The 16689-nt window shown below is 40.1% G+C and overlaps 1 protein-coding gene across 1 annotated transcript in view; it reads left to right on the top strand.

Annotated features, from left to right (window-relative positions):
* Virma (vir like m6A methyltransferase associated) overlaps positions 1 to 16175 on the top strand; it is a 59349-nt gene extending 43174 nt beyond the window's left edge. The window contains exons 16-24 of the mRNA XM_028769451.1: positions 527 to 744; positions 3268 to 3400; positions 7544 to 7696; positions 8121 to 8281; positions 9771 to 9867; positions 12234 to 12400; positions 13122 to 13453; positions 14775 to 14918; positions 15861 to 16175. Coding sequence (XP_028625284.1) covers positions 527 to 744; positions 3268 to 3400; positions 7544 to 7696; positions 8121 to 8281; positions 9771 to 9867; positions 12234 to 12400; positions 13122 to 13453; positions 14775 to 14918; positions 15861 to 16015 — 1560 coding nt within the window. The 3' untranslated portion in view covers positions 16016 to 16175. The remainder of the gene's footprint in view (positions 1 to 526; positions 745 to 3267; positions 3401 to 7543; positions 7697 to 8120; positions 8282 to 9770; positions 9868 to 12233; positions 12401 to 13121; positions 13454 to 14774; positions 14919 to 15860) is intronic.
* The last annotated feature ends 514 nt before the right edge of the window (positions 16176 to 16689 follow it).

The raw sequence follows: 16689 nt of genomic DNA, 5'->3' as shown, positions 1-16689 counted from the left end.
TCCTTGTCAAAGGCAATGCTAAATTCTTTTTCTTTTATGCAAATGGAAGATATATTTTTAAAAGATTCTTTAAAGGTAAAAAATAGTGTGAAGAAAAATACTGTGTCTAGTTCCTTGGATATACATTTTTATAATAATTTATTATAAAAGAACATATGTTCTTTATCTGTTTGAATCTATGTTTGGGATGAGATCATTACAATAATTTCAAAATATTTATTTACTTGTATGGTTGTTTTGTTTGAATGCATGTCTCTGCACCACATGCTTGCCTACCTGTAGAGGCCAGAAGAGGGCATCAGATCTCCTGGGACTGGAATTTCATGTGGTTGTCACCCACCATGTGAATGTTAGATAACTGAACCCTGGTCCTCTTGAAGAGCAGCCAGTGTTTGTAACTGCTGAGCCGTCTCTCCGGTCCCCAACAACATTTTAATACGATTGTTACTAAGTATTAATTGGTGTGTGTTTAGAAATAATAGTGGATGGTGATACTCACTTGGAAATGTCTCTCCCTGCCCCCCAGGACATCGCACTCATTTTGCCAAGCCCTTCTGAAGGTCCTGGCTCTGAGTTGGAGCAGCTCTCCAACTCCCTACCAAGTAAAGAGCTGATGACTGCAATCTCTGACTGTCTGCTGGCCACTCTGGCCAACTCCGAAAGCAGTTACAACTGTCTGCTGACGTGTGTTCGCACAATGATGTTTCTTGCAGAGCATGATTATGGCTTGTTTCACTTAAAAAGGTAGGCTTTGCAGAATTTAATGTACTATGCCCCATCCCTTACTTAGTTAATTTGTACTTAGTGTGGAAGGTTTGAAGTATGACTTGTTTCAGAGATAAAGTTTGTTTGTGACTGAGTCTTATTGGCAGTTAGTAGTGGGTTTTACAGTCATTTCTGTCTGAGTTCTACGTTCTGAGACCTATGAATAGCACTGTTATAAGTCTGCATAAGAGTTTCTGTGTGCACCTGAAAGCTGATTTCTTTTGGCTAGGAATCTCAGAGTGGAATTACTGGGTCATGTGATAGGTGGCTATTTAACGAATCAAAGGCTGCCAGGGTGTTTTCCAAAGTCTGTCTCCTATTTGCTTTCCATCAGCAGAGCCTTAGAGCCCCAGTGACTCCTTAGCTTCGTCAGAACTTGACAGCATCAGGGTTGGTTTGTTTGTTTTATTAGCCTGGAACCTTCCTGTGTTGCTGAGGTTGGTCTCAGACTCCTGGGTCTCAGTCCTCTAGTCTCAGCCTCCAGGGTAGTTAGGATGAGAGGGAGGCATGCTACCATGTCCTGGGTTTGCCAGGTTTTTTTTTTTTTTAACTTTTCTAAAAGACATTCTAATAGATGTATTAGCTGTAGATTTTTTTGTTATTGTTGTTTTGGGTTGTTTGTTTGAGAAAGGGCTTTGGTCTATACCCTAGGGTGGCCTGGAACATGTGATCCTCAGCCTCTGGAATGCTAGGATTATAGCCGTGAACCAAATGTTCAATATAGACTCCAGTTTTTGTCAGAACATTTAGAAATCTAACTCATTTGCTTAAGGTTTTTTTTGTTGTTGTTGTTGTTTTTTTTTTTTTTTTCAGTTCCTAGTAAATGGGCTGATCTAGTTTTGAGCCTCTTATTTTTTATTATTATCTTTTTCTTTAGGTCTGATTCGGTTCCTATTTGTCATCCTATTTTCTATGACTGATAAAAAGTTCTCAAGAGCAGGAGGCTGTAGTCTTTCTTCCCTTTATGTTGCTTTACATGCATGTATGTCTTATCCAGTGGCATCTCACAACCTGACCTATTTGGTAAATGGAAATGCTTGTTTAATATTAACATCATACTTATTTCCATTTGTCTGGTTATGTTGTAGCTTAAAAGACAGTTGTATTGAAATGGTTTGCCCTTGAAATTCTGTTGAAACTAAGAACCATTTAAGTGTATAGACTGATCATCAGGATTTTAGATGCACACCAAGGGGGTTTGTTATACAAAAGTCTTTTTGTGTTGTGGTTGGCAAACTGGATTATAGGCTGAGTCCAGTTTTCTGTAGTTATTGCAAATAAGGTGTTGCTGGAATATCATCTGTGTATGTCTAATACCACTTCCCCACCATGCCAGTCTGCATGAGTTGTGGATGGCCCACAAAGCCTAAATATTTACCTAAATATTTACCATCTGGTTCTTTTTTTTTGTTTTTCAAGACAGGTTTCTCTGTGTAGTCCTGGCTGTCCTGAAACTCACTCTGTAGACCAGGCTGGCCTCGAACTCAGAAATCCACCTGCCTCTGTCTCCCAAGTGCTGGGATTAAAGGCGTGTACCACCACTGCCTGGCCACCATCTGGTTCTTAAGCAGAAGTTCATGGACCTCTGTTTAGTTAGGCCTTTGATTTCCTTTGTTATTCTTTGTAATTCTTAATTAGCTTTCCTGGGTTAGTCTCTGAGATAGTGTTAACCCTCTTATGTTAGGGAAACCTTCACATCATGAAAAGAAATTTAAATAGGGAACTAGTAAGTTGCTTGTGATAGATTTTGAAGTTTATTACTTGGGGCAAGTTTTTAAATAAATGTCAGGCATGGGGATACATATCTGTAATCATAGCAGCTGGAAAACTGAGGCAGGAGGATTGTGAGTTTGAGGTTAGCCTGTGCCCTGTAAGTGAGAGCCCCCCCCGCCCCCCCCCACCCCCCACCCCCTCCCCCAAAAAAAGAAAAGGGGAAAAAAATGATGTAATTGAAGATTAAAATGAAGTGATTTTTTTTTTTTTGGTTAAATTTGTGAACAGTGACACCTAAGTGTGTATTTATGTTTTTTAAAATAGTAAAATAAATTTTCTGAACTTAGTTATTTCTCATACTAATCTTATATACTTAACATTTTGATGTATTATCTCTTTTGTTTTGTTTTGTCTTGGTTTCTTTTGAGACAGAACCTCATTTTGAAGCCCTGGTTGGCCTAGCACGGTGCTTCTCAACCTGTGGGTCTCGACTCCTTTGAGGGTTGAACAACACTTTTACAGGCTCACATACCAGATATTCTGCATTACGATTCGTAACAGTAGCAAAGTTACAGTTATAGAGGAGCAATGAAGTAATTGAATAGTTGGAGGTCACCATAAGATAAAGAACCGTTTTAGAGGGTCGCAGCATGAGGGAGGTTGAGAACCACTGGCTTAGGGCTTTTCTCGTTTCTGCCCTCTAAGAACTGGGAGTACAGGTGTGTAACACTGTGCCTGGCTTATTTTTGTTACAGTTCTTAATGTGTCTGCTATTGCCTTTAATTTCAGTTCTTTAAGGAAGAACAGTAGTGCTCTGCATTGTTTGCTGAAGAGAGTGGTCAGCACATTCAGTAAAGACACTGGTGAGCTTGCATCAGCGTCTCTGGACTTCATGAGACAGATCCTCAACCCTGATGCAATGGTAAGTGTGCATTTATTATTTTTATTTGATTTTTTAAAGTGTTATGAATTACTTCAATAAAAAAAAAATATATCTTGGAACTTAGAGTGATGCCCTTTTCATCTCCCTATAAAGTAGAATAATGTCCAAAAGACAGCACAGCAGGTTTTTGTTCATGCTTGTTCAAATCTGACCCTTCAGTAGTGGTCCTGTCTTTAGCAGTACTTGGGGACCCCCATGTGGTGATGCATGCCTTTAATCCCAGCACTTGGGAGGCAGAGGTAGGTGGATTTCTGAGTTCAAGGCCAGCCTGGTCTACAGAGTGAGTTCCAGGACAGCCAGGGCTACACAGAGAAACCCTGTCTTGAAAAACTAAAAAGAAAAAAAAAAGAAGTTAAATAAGTTTGACAGTGTTATTCCCCTGAACTTTATTATTAACATTATTAGAAACTTTGAGTTCTTGCATATTTTTATTGCAGAATAATCCAAATTTTTGTAAAAAAAAAAAAAAAAAAAAGATTGACTAGGAAGGGGTGTGCGTGTGTCTGTTTGAGTCAGAGTTTTTCTGTTGCTCTGACCTGGAACTCAATTTGTAGACAAAGCTGGCCTCAAACTCACAGAGATCTGCCTGCCTCTGCCTCCCAAGTGCGGGGATTACAGGCGTGTGCCACCACTGTTTGGCAAAGATTATTAATTGTTTAATTGTATGATACACTTCACTAATGGAGCCATTTGGGGTCTGGGCTTTTCTTTGTGGGAAAGCTTAGTTTTGAGTCACAGATTGATATCCTTCCTGTGCTGGGCCTGGAATCTTTGTATTGCTCTAATTTTAGAGACTGATTGCTGATGGGAGTCCTTTTCTCTTAAATACTAAGTTAATTAAGTCCATTCAGATTTTTCTAAGCATAAGTTTCCTTTTTTTACTCTTTTGGAAATACATTTCTCTGTGTTCATCTTCAGTATCTGATGGCATATAATTGTTCTTAGTATTTTCTTATAAACTCTAAAATTTCTGGTAAGCCTTTCCCCCCTGATTTTAGTAAATTGAGTTGTTCCTCTGTGTGGTGCTGGATGTTGAACCTGGGGCCTCATGCTGGGCTAGTGCTCTGCCTCTGCTTCTCTCTGTGTTCCTTTCTTTCTCTTTCTTTCTTTTCCTAATTCTGGTTAAATGTTTGTCAGTTTTGTTAATCTTTACAATTTTGTTTTCTAAGGTTGTAGTTAATCTTGTTCACCCATGGTTCCAACAGTAGATAATTTCAGAAATAAATAATTTGTATGTTTTGAAATGAACATACCATTCTGTGAGTATGGTGAAACCTCCCCTGTCTTGCACATGAGTCAACCTGCATCCATCAAGTCTACACATGTGGACTGTTCCCCTGTTAGTTATTTAGTAGCCATGAGGGTGATTAGATTGGCCCTAATGGTACCTGTATGTGGATCTCATCATGATTTTCATACTTGGAGTTTGATTAATTCCTTGGAAGTGTAGATCAGCATAGTTCATAAATTTGGGAAGCATGCACAGCCGTATCTCTTCAGATATTTCTGATTCTTTCCTCCTCTTGAAACTCTTAATTAAAATGCTGGAGATAGAGAGATGGCTCAGCAGTTAAGAACACTGACTGCTCTTCCAGAGGTCCTGAGCTCAATTCCCAGCAACCACACAACCATCTGTAATGGGATCAATGCTCTCTTCTGGTCTGAACACACTGACAGTATATTTAAATAAAACAAATCTTTTTTAAAAAAATTAAAAATGCCCTGTGGAAATTAGGGGAGAATTTCTGGGATTCCGTTCTTTCCTTGTACTGTGTGGGTCCCTGAGATTGATGTTAGGCTTGGTGTAGTCCTCTTCACCCCCTGAGCCCTTACTGATGTCCTTTTGGTATGCGTAATTGAATACTTTGATGATTTTGATGGTGTGTTACCATCTCAGAGGCTGTTTGTGGTGATTCATTCTTGTTTGTGTTCTTTTTAAAGTTTTGTTTGTATGTTGTTGGTGACTGAGCTCAGGTAGGACCTAGCATATCCTAGGCAAGTGTTTGTTCTACCACTGAACTACATCCCCAATCCCTTTTTCCTTTTTAGTTTGATGTCATCAAACTGTCTAGGCTGTCCTTGAACTTGCCATGTAGCCCAGACTGCCTTAAACTTGCTATCTTTTTGTCTTTGTCCCCTTGTAGCTTGGATTATAATGTTGCCATTACACTTGGCTTATATTATACAACTTAATAGATAAAATGTTTGACAGATGAAATTTATGATGGCTTCACACACAAGTTTATAAAATGTCTATTTTCCTGAAACCACACAGGAGTTTAGTTTGTAAAAGCCTTAAGAATTGTTACTACTTATCATCACATTGTATATTTGACCCTCTACCCACCCCTCAAACCCCTTCACCCCCTGAGACAGAGTTTCTCTGTGTAGTCCTGGAACTTATTCTGTAGACCAGGCTGGCTTGAAACTCACAGATCCTCCTGCTTTTGCCTCCCATGTGCTGGGATTAAAGTGATTTAAAAAAAATCACTACCGCTCAGCTATTGATCCTCTGTTTTCTAAGACTACTTTTAATTAGAAGCAAATACATTAAAATATAAGTATTGTGTTTTGTTTAAAAACTTTCTAAGGTCTGAGAATACAGCTCAGTGGTGGAGCACTTGCCTAGATTGTACAGATCCCTGGGTTTGATCTCCACTGCAAATAAACCAACAAATAAGAAACCCGTTTTGATTGGGTTGGGTTTTAGAGATGTATAGAATCTTTTAGTACCGTTAGAGGAAAGTTGACTGCTTCAGTACACTGTTTGAACTTGTTGATCATTCAGCATACAGCAGTCGATCTATAAACACAGTGCTTTGTAGGTTTCTCGTTAAAGCCGGTGCCCTTGCTTCCTCAATCTAGTGTTCTCTGAAAAGAGCCAGTGCTCCACAGGCTCATTGTCCCATCAAGAATCGGTTTGTTAAGAATACTTTTTCATTCAGTAGCCCAGTTAGGTGGCACGTGCTTGTAATCCTAGCAACTGGGAAGTGGAGGTAGGAGGACAAGTTGGAGAGGCCATCAGTGAGTTTGAGGCCAATCTGGGCTACCTGTGACATTATTATTTTTTAAAAGGAATAATGTTCGCCAGGCGGTGGTGGCGCACGCCTTTAATCCCTGCACTTGGGAGGCAGAGGCAGGCCGATTTCTGAGTTCGAGGCCAGCCTGGTCTACAGAGTGAGTTCCAGGACAGCCAGGGCTACACAGAGAAACCCTGTCTTGAAAAACCAAAAAAAAAAACAAAAAAAACCAAAACCACTGACTCTTTAGAGTTGGAGAGATGGCCCAGCGGTTAAGGGTGCTACTACTGTTGCAGAGAGCCGGTTCCCAGCACCCACATAGGCAGCTTAGAACTGCCTGCTTGTGACTCCAGTTTTAGGGGATCTGACACCTTCTTCTGGTTCTCATGGTTCCTGTACATACATGGTGTACCTAAACTTAGGAACACTCAGCACAAAAGCATTAAATCCTGCATCAGGATTGGTAGTGACACTTTTATTTTGGGATTTTGTTCCTGGTAGAGCATAATTCATTTTGAGTCACTTAAAACAAGAAATGTTGGACGAAAACTACTGCTTAGCATGTACATAGCTATCTAACATGTATCTTTTTTGTGTGTTTATAATATATATGATTTTAAAGTAGAAAATACTTGTTTTTGTAGTCTGGCAGGTCTTATATATGGTAGTTGCCATTCTTATTACCTGTTTTGCCTTCACAGATTTAATTCAGGTTCCTTCAGTTCTTTGTTCTTGTATGCATCTTCTTGCCTCTCCAACATATGTCAGTTATCTTTCCTACCAAGTGCAGGTGTTTGTGTTAAATATATATTTTAAATATATATTTATATATATAAATATATATTTGTGTTAAATATATTTTTTGAGAAATATGTCAGTAATTTAAATATATGTGTTTACCTGATTATTTTATTAATCTACTGAAAACACTTTCACTTTCAGTAAACTAAGTCCTTTTTAAAGCTAGCTGTTTGTTGAGTTGTAAAAGCTATAGAGCATTGAGGGGGACATCATAGCAAATGGCTGAAACAGATGAATACATTTAGAAGCATCTTTGCAGATTTCTCTGTTCTTAAACTTAACTTGTGTGTGACATTTGCAGGGCTGTTGTGGAGACGATAGTGGTCTCATGGAGGTAGAGGGAGCTCACCCACCCCGGACGATGAGCATTAACGCTGCAGAGTTAAAACAGCTCCTACAGAGCAAAGAAGAGAGTCCAGAGAGTCTGTTCCTTGAACTAGAGAAGCTTGTTTTGGTAAAAAGAAAATTAGAAAAAATAGTCATAAATCATCGTTCCTTCTCAGTGTAATTAATCCCACCTTTCCATGGTGATCTTTTGAAATAAGGGAATCCTTAGCTGGGTAATAACTCTTGGATTAATAACTTGGAGTGCACTTATCCATCATGTCATGAATCTCATGAGTAAACAAAGGAAGTTTTGTTTGAACTGTTTATTTTTGAATGTAGGATGCCTCTGCTGCCATAATTTAGAAATAAAATAACAAGTGGTTTTGATGTTTGTTTTATTTTAATATGTTTATTGTTAAGTTGATGACTTCTGGATGGTGTTCCAGATTTTTAGTATGTAGTTCTACCTCTTTTGCTGCTGTCAGTAGATAAGGCTTAAGTGCTCAGGTTTTATTTGCTGGCACCTTTTCATTGCTTATGTTTGTGTCTAGGAACATTCAAAAGATGATGACAATCTGGAGTCTTTGCTGGATAATGTAATTGGACTGAAGCAGATGCTGGAGTCATCTGGTGATCCTTTACCTCTCAGTGACCAGGATGTAGAGCCAGTACTGTCAGCTCCAGAATCTCTCCAGAATCTATTTAACAACAGGTAAAATAACCAGGATTTGAGTTTAAGTAGAGGGTATTTAAATAATGGCAGCTAGAGTCTAGATTGGGTCAACAAAGTTTTTTGTTTTTAAAGAATAAGATAGTAAAATTCCAAAGTTTGCGGACTATCTACAGCTCTTTCATATTTTATAATTTTTGTTTATTTTGCTTTAAAAAAAAACTTTAAAAATGCACATCTATGCCTGTTGTGTAGACTGAATAAAAACAGGCTGACAGACGAAGGTTGACTGACCCATGCATTGAAAACATGTAACTTCTTTTTTGTGGCTGTTCCTTTGAGATAGGATCTCATAGATTAGGCTGGTTTAGAGTTTGTGATTCTCCTGCCGTAGCCTTCTGACTACTAGAATGGTAGGTATAAACCATGATACTGAACTCTGAGGGTATCTATCTCTTGACTTTTAGAGTATTATAGCCGTATTGACCATCTAACATGACACAATTTCTGTATTTAGAAAATTTAAATATTAGCAGTTTCTGTTCAAATTGGTACAGTGCTATCAATCTGCATTTTTGGAAATAAATCCAGGCTCTGTTTGATTTACTTAGAGCCCCAAGCCTGTTAGAGTTGGATTTTTATTTTATTATTATTTATTCTCTTATACAGTACATTCTCAAAGCAGCTTCCCTCCTTCCACTCTTCCAGTTCCTTTCTAACTTCCACACTTCCCCAGATTCACAGCAACCCCTCCTTGGCCAGCAAAGAACGGGCCTCCCAGAGACATTAGCCAGATATTGCCACAACAAAATACAGTAAGACCAGGCACAAACTCTCACATCAAGGCTGAGAGAGGCAATCCAGTAGGAGGAAAAGGGTCTCAAGAGAGGTCCAAAGAGTCAGAAATGCCACCACTCCTACTGTCAGGAACACACCCCCACCCCCAATAACAAGCCAGCAACTATAACATGTGTGCACAGAACCTAGGCCAGACCCACAGAGGTTCTTCTGTGATTGCTGCTTCAGTCCCTGTGAGCCCCCATGAGCCCTGCTTAGTTGATTCCAGGGGGGCTCTGCAGACTATGCTCTTCCGGTTATTTCCTCTGTCTCTCTGGCTCCCACAATTTCTCTCTCCCCTCTTCCTTGGGGTTCTCTGAACTTCAAGGGGACAGACCCAATGGAAACCTCCAACCTGGGCATTCTTTCCACCTAATGTTTGGCTGTGGGTCTCAGTATCTGCTTCCGTCAGCTGCCAGAGACAGCCTCTCTGAAGACTAGACCAGGCACTGATCTGTGGGTGTAGCAAAAAGCCATTAGGAATCATTTTATTGGTCTCCCCTAGCTCCACCAGGTTTATTTTTTGAAGCTTTGGTTTTTAAGGATACCTGATTCATGAATAGCTTTTTGAATGGTTAAGGGCTAATCGTATTAATACTCGAGAAGATAATAATTCTAATTATTTTATTTAGATAAGCCAAAATACTTTATTTTGGGATTCTGCTTTTGACCAGATACTTTTTCCATATTCTAGGACTGCATATGTGTTGGCTGATGTCATGGATGATCAGTTGAAATCTATGTGGTTTACTCCATTTCAGGCTGAAGAGATTGATACAGATCTGGATTTGGTATAAAAGATTTTATTGCTAACTTTTAGAAAAAGTTGATATTTCTTTTCGCTTCTTTTTGTGTTGATAACATTCTAACCGTTTATATAATATCTACTTAAGGTCCATTTAAGGGCAGATTCATGTTATCTTTATGACAGTCACCCACTTTACTGAAATCTAGACCTCATCATTTTTATACCACTCATTTCACTTTGATCTCGTTAGTAATTTGTATTTTGAGATTATGATGAGGGAAAACATGACATTCTTGCATATGTCCTCTGGAGCACATGGTTTCTTTATGCTGCTGGAGCACAGAATAACGTATCTGACAAGACTGTTGGTTCTGCATTGGGTTCCAGGAGAGGAATGATATGGACCTCTTTCCTGGAAACAGTAGTTGATATTCTTAAGCTTAGTGCTGCGAAGGTTTGTTAGTGTAAACACAGGCTGTTGTGTGCTTCTCAGAGCTGTGCTGCTGCAGATGTTAGCCACATTGTACTGTGCCTGTGTATTACCTATTTTCTTTATCAAAGAAATCTATTGGGTATATTCCCTTGTCCAAAAGATACTAGTGTTCATCATGAGTAATAAAACAGAAACTGAAAAAGATGGATTCCTTTGTATTTAAGATGTGTTTAATGTACTGAGAGCTGCTTTTCCTTTAAGGAAAACACACACACAGTATAACTAACATTGTATTAAAGAATTTATTTTTACTGTAAACATTTTAGTGATTCATTAAAACTGTGCTGTCCAGTAAATTGTATAGAAGTGCTCTATGCTTTTCCTTCTCTGGTAGCCAGTAGCTTTGTGTGACTCTTAAAAAATTAAAATTTAGGTAAGTGTGACTGAAGCACTAAATTTTGGTTAGGCATGGTGACCTATACCTGTAATCTTAGTCCTAGGAAGGCAGAGGCAGGAGAATATCTGTGAGCTCAAGGCCAGTCTGATCTACATAGTGAGTTCCAAGCATGCCAGGGCTATATATGGTAAGAACCTCTCTCTTAACAATAAGCACTGAATTTTATTGTGATTGAGTCTTAACTAATTTAACTTTAAATCTGCCCACACGGGAGTTGGAGAGCTGGCTCCACAGCTGAGTAGTTGATGTTCTTGCAGAGGACTTACCTTTAGTTCTAGCACTTACGTAGCAGCTCCCCAACTACCGCCAACTCCAGGTCTCTGGAATCTGATGCCTGCTTCTGACCTCTGCTGGTACCAGACATATACATACACACAGGCAAAATATTCATACAGTCATGGTAAAAATAATTAAACCTTAAAAAAAAAGAAAAAAAAACAACCTTACATGTAGTTGACAGCTAAGGCACTATATTAGGCAGTACAATTTAAACTATTTGTGTGAGAGGTTGTTCATTTTCAGCTGGCAGTGGTGGCTCACACTTGAAATTCCAGCACTGAAGTGTCAGAATTGCTAGTCTGAAGCCAGTCTGGGCCACACAGTCCTTTCTAGGCCTTACTGAGCTACAGACAAAGAGCTTGACAAAAATAAAAACAAGCCGGGCAGTGGTGGCGCACGCCTTTAATCCCAGGACTTGGGAGGCAGAGGCAGAGGCAGGCGGATTTCTGAGTTTGAGGCCAGCCTGGTCTACAGAGTGAGTTCCAAGACAGCCAGGGCTACACAGAGAAACCCTGTCTCGAAAAACAAACAAACAAAAAATAAAAACAAAACATGACAAAACATAAGCTTTTTCCTTTTGCAGGGGTATGGGGGCTCTTCAAGACAGTTTCTCTGTGTAGTCCTGGCTGTCCTGGAACTCACTGTATAGACCAGACTGGCCTTAAACTCAGAGATCTGCCTGCCTCTGCCTCCTGAGTGCTGGGTTTAAAGGTGTCCACCATCATCGCTCGGCTAAACTTTCTCTTTTAAACTTAAATAGGACTCTTTCACAATGCTAACTGACCGTGGTTTAGAGAAATTTTAGACATTGTAAGTAGCTTTAATTCTTGTTTCTTTGACATTAAGCGTAGATTAGAATGCCATGAAATGCATCAAGCTTTTGGGAATCTGCAGCACATAACCCTTCTCTAATGGATGTGGGCGATCCCACCAGGTGGCCATTGCATTGTCCCCACATTACTGGGAATGTTCTTTGTGTATTCTGTTATTAATTTATGCAGTATAATCCTGAATTCCCTGTCACATAGCCGTTGCCTAGATTTACAGACCTGCAGCTTTGAGGAGGAATGCCATGAAATTAGTTGAATTCCTAGGGCTTTCTGTTTTTGTAAATACCAGTACTTCCTGAAAAGGTACATAATCGGTTTACCATGAGAGTGAGTGAAATAGAATCTGTAGGTAATGATAGTTTCCGTAGTGAAAGTTACAGACTTTACTGTGTTTGTTTTTATGACTGCAGGTAAAGGTTGACTTAATTGAGCTCTCTGAAAAGTGCTGCAGTGACTTTGATTTGCACTCAGAACTAGAGCGCTCATTTTTGTCAGAGCCATCATCTCCGGGAAGAACCAAGACTACTAAGGGATTTAAACTTGGGAAGCATAAGCATGAGACATTTATAACTTCAAGGTATGCCCTTCTGCTGACAATCTGATTTTACAATGAAAACATAGCTAAACTTTTTGAGACAAGAATCTCTCTATTATGTAGCTCTGGCTATCTTGGAACTTACTGTTTAGACTAGGCTAACCTCAAGCTCACAGAAATCTGCCTGCCTCTGCCTCCCAAATTCTGAGATTAAATTATGTGCCATCTTGACTGGCATAAGTGTAATAAGAATGTTTAAAGTGAGTGATTTCTGGAAGTGACTGGTGTATGCTATTGTTCTTTTGTTGCTGCTTGCTGGGGTTTGAACCCAGGGCACTTATAAGTCTTTGTGCTCTTCTTTCATTGACCAAGAAACAGACTGGTTTGTTTAAAAAATATTGTTAGTCTTGCTGGGTGTTGGTCATGCATGCCTTTAATCCCAACACTCAGGAGGCAGAGGCAGGGGGATCTCTTGAGTTCAACCATCATGGTCTACAGAGTGAGTTCCAGGACAGCCAGGGCTACACAGACAAACCCTGTCTCAAAACAACAACAAAAATATTGTTAGTATTGTCAATAAAGAAGCACACAATTCTTAGCTAGTTTGTTATATTATCACAGAAAGTCAAATTACTGGAACAGTTCCTATAGTGGAGTGCTAAACAGTGAAATTCCATTTTTAGTATTGTAAAGGTGGACTATAACATTTTCATTGGAAACCTGAAAAAGAAAATTTTCTCATAGAGTGCTTTTGTCTTAACAGTGGAAAATCTGAATACATTGAACCTGCCAAAAGAGCTCACGTTGTTCCACCACCAAGAGGGCGAGGCCGGGGAGGGTTTGGACAGGGCATACGGCCCCATGATATTTTCCGTCAGAGAAAGCAGAACACGAGTAGGCCACCATCTATGCATGTGGATGACTTTGTTGCAGCTGAAAGTAAAGAAGTGGTCCCTCAAGATGGAATACCCCCACCAAAACGGCCACTCAAAGTCTCACAGAAGATTTCTTCTCGTGGTGGATTTTCAGGCAATCGAGGAGGACGGGGTGCTTTTCACAGTCAGAACAGATTTTTCACACCGCCTGCTTCAAAAGGTAACTGCCTATGTATGTTTTCTAAGGGGCCTGAGTGACAGAGTAATAAACACGTTTCCCAGATAGAATGGGCTTAGAGACTTGTCTCTCCCTACAGTTAAGCTGCTTCTGTCACTTCCTTTGATATGTTGTACTTTTAGCTATAAGGGTTTTTCTTTCTTTCTTCCTTCTTTTCTTTTTTCCTTTTTTTTTTTTTTAATTTATTTTATGTATGTTGAGTACACTGTCGCTGTCTTCAGACACACCAGAAGAAGGCATTGATCACATTACAGATGGTTGTGAGCCACCATGTGGTTGCTGGGAATTGAACTCAGGACCTCTGGAAGAGCAGTCATTGCTCATAACCGCTGAGCCCTTTCTCCAGGCATGTTGATTCAGCTAGACTAGCCAGCATGGGACAGGGATGTCCTGTCACTGCCTCTCATATGCCACTTTACAATGGGCCACCTATGCTTGCCCAACATTTCTCTGTGTGTAACAGACCCAGAGTTATGCAGCATTATCTGCATCTAATAGTTAAGCAGAGTTTAGGCTTGCTCTTTTCCCCTCTGTGTCGTCTCCATTGCTCTCAGCATTCTCCTTCAGAGAGAGGTTGTTGCTATGTACTTGAAGCTAGCCTGGCACTCCTAACTCTGCTGCCTTTCTCTTCCCGGTGCTGACCTTGCAGAGTGCTGGGCAAGCACCATTGTACCTGGTTTATATCTTTTTCTTCTTTTTTAAATCCAGTTTTATTTGTATATGTGTTTATACAAATGCACATATATGTATGTGCATGCTTACACAGTCCAGACTAGGCAGACATTGGATCCCTTAGAACTGGTAAACGGCTGATGTGTTTTCATACCTGCTGAGTGAGGAAGGTGAGTGAAGGAGAGTCAGTTTGCATTAATAGAGTCATGTACACAGAAGGGCATCAGGGAGTGTCTGCAGGACTTTGTCTAGTACTCCTGCATCAACTCCATGGTGCAGCCCTCTGAGAACCCACTTTTACAGATGAGAAAGTAAGTGGCAGAATAGTGTTTGAGCCATACAGTCTGTGCTGTAGTCACCCTGCACGTAAGCACTGTGTGATGCTGCTCAGTGTAGAGACGCTCAGCTTCTGCTGCGTCGTCCTGAATAGCAAGCACCAGTCAGATTTCCATGAATTGAATTAGGTAGTGGGGTTCGAGGTGAGTCACCTGTAACCACTCTCAGGAGTTAGAAGGCAGGAATACTGCAGGTTTGAGGCTGGTTACATGGCAAGACCCTTACTCAGAAATTGCCCAAACAAGAGAAGCAGTCCAAGTGTGAAACGAGTTTTAATTGTGTTCTTTGTGTTTAGGAAACTACAGTCGTCGGGAAGGAACAAGAGGCTCGAGTTGGAGTGCTCAGAATACTCCTCGAGGAAATTATAATGAAAGTCGAGGGGGCCAGAGCAATTTTAACAGAGGTCCTCTTCCACCGTTACGGCCACTGAGTTCTACAGGTAGGTGTTTCATCCCACTGGTTCCTGATGAGAAATTCCTTCTTTTCAAGTCGTGAAGGTCATTTCCTTTTGTTTTGGGAGAGACTTATTTTAAGCATGTTGACTTATTTTAGCAGGATTGCCAGTGCAATCTGAAATGTCTCATGATGATGGGCCGTATTTAATAAACCAAACCCGTTGTTATGGTGCCTTTTGAACTGCAAAGTGTTTTGATAGCAAAAGTAGCATCATCTAGTAGATACTGTTCTATGTACTGTATTGTATAAACACAGAATCTTTTTTTCTACATTACTATCTCAAGTTTAGGATTCTTGTCAGACATAGCTTTGGTTTTAAATGGGCATTCTAAAAATGAGTTCTTCTTTTTTAAAAAATGTGTGTGCATGCCGGGCAGTGGTGGCACACGCCTTTAATCCCAGCACTTGGGAGGCAGAGGCAGGCGGATTTCTGAGTTCGAGGCCAGCTGATCTACAGAGTGAGTTCCAGTACAGCCAGGGCTACACAGAGAAACTCTGTCTCGAAAAACCAAAAAAAAAAAAATGTGTGTGTGTGTGTGTGTGTGTGTGTGTGTGTGTGAGAGAGAGAGAGAGAGAGAGAGAGAGAGAGAGAGAGAGAGAGAGAGAGAGAGAGAGAGAGATAGGAGAGAGAGAGAGAGAGAGATAGGAGAGAGAGAGAGAAGAGGGCAGAAGAAGACACTAGATTCCCTGGAGCTCCCTGGAGCTGTAGTTTCCTGATACGTACTGGGAAGGCAGGATGTTCACTCCTCTAAAAGAGCAGCAAATGGTTTTTCTTAACTGCAGAGCTATCTCTGAAGCTCTAAAATAAGTTTATTTGAGATATAGTTTTCAAAAGTCACAGCTCAGCTGTTTAAAAGTATAAGCACGATACAACAGGCAAGGAGAGGACGTTTGAACTAAAAGCAGTCTTGTTTTTCTTTTCTAGGTTACCGCCCTAGTCCCCGGGATCGAGCTTCTAGAGGCCGTGGGGGACTCGGACCGTCCTGGGCTAGTACAAATAGCGGCAGTGGAGGCTCGAGAGGAAAGTTTGTTAGTGGAGGCAGTGGTAGAGGCCGGCATGTACGGTCCTTTACTCGATAAATGGACATTTCATGAGGACAAAAAACAAACAGACATTGAAGGACCAATTTAGACTTAGCGGTTATATCTGGATACATCTGAGAGAATATTTTTATCTGAAGAAAGCAGATTTTGTTTGATACTTAACGAGATTTCAATAAAAATCCAAACTTTTTATGTATGTTTGTATATATTTTTCCCAATTTTATATGGTATTTATTTAGAAATTTCTAGGTAGAAAGAGAAAAACTAAATGATTTGTTTTGTATTTTTCTTGCTTATACTATAGATATTCCCAAACTTTCTTAGCCTGTGACACCCTTTAGTGTGTCTCAGGAATTTTTTCAGTGTCCCTAGGCCAAAAGCAAACTTAATCCTTTTGTTTATTAAACAGTTAGGTCCAAGCAACTGAAGACTTTCCACCATCACCACTAGTAACTGGAAACCGCTGATGGCCTCATCCTTGGAAGCAGCAGCCTTCCCTGGCTGGGTTCTCAAGCAGTACTGTTTATCAAATTGCTGAACATTTGATACAAATGTGTGCTGTCATGGAAGTCATCCAGTGTTACCCAGTGCTGAAAATGTGAACTACCTCAAATTAGTAGTTTGTGTGGTGTCCAGCAGATGTTGCTGTTTCCTGGAAAATTTAAAACACTCATGCTTATTTACTAAGGTGCCCACCACACAGTTTAGTA

This window comes from Grammomys surdaster, unplaced genomic scaffold, assembly GCF_004785775.1.
Source record: "Grammomys surdaster isolate TR1022 unplaced genomic scaffold, NIH_TR_1.0 64, whole genome shotgun sequence".
Classification (NCBI taxonomy): Eukaryota; Metazoa; Chordata; class Mammalia; order Rodentia; family Muridae; genus Grammomys; species Grammomys surdaster.
This window is presented reverse-complemented; position numbering and strand designations above follow the sequence as displayed.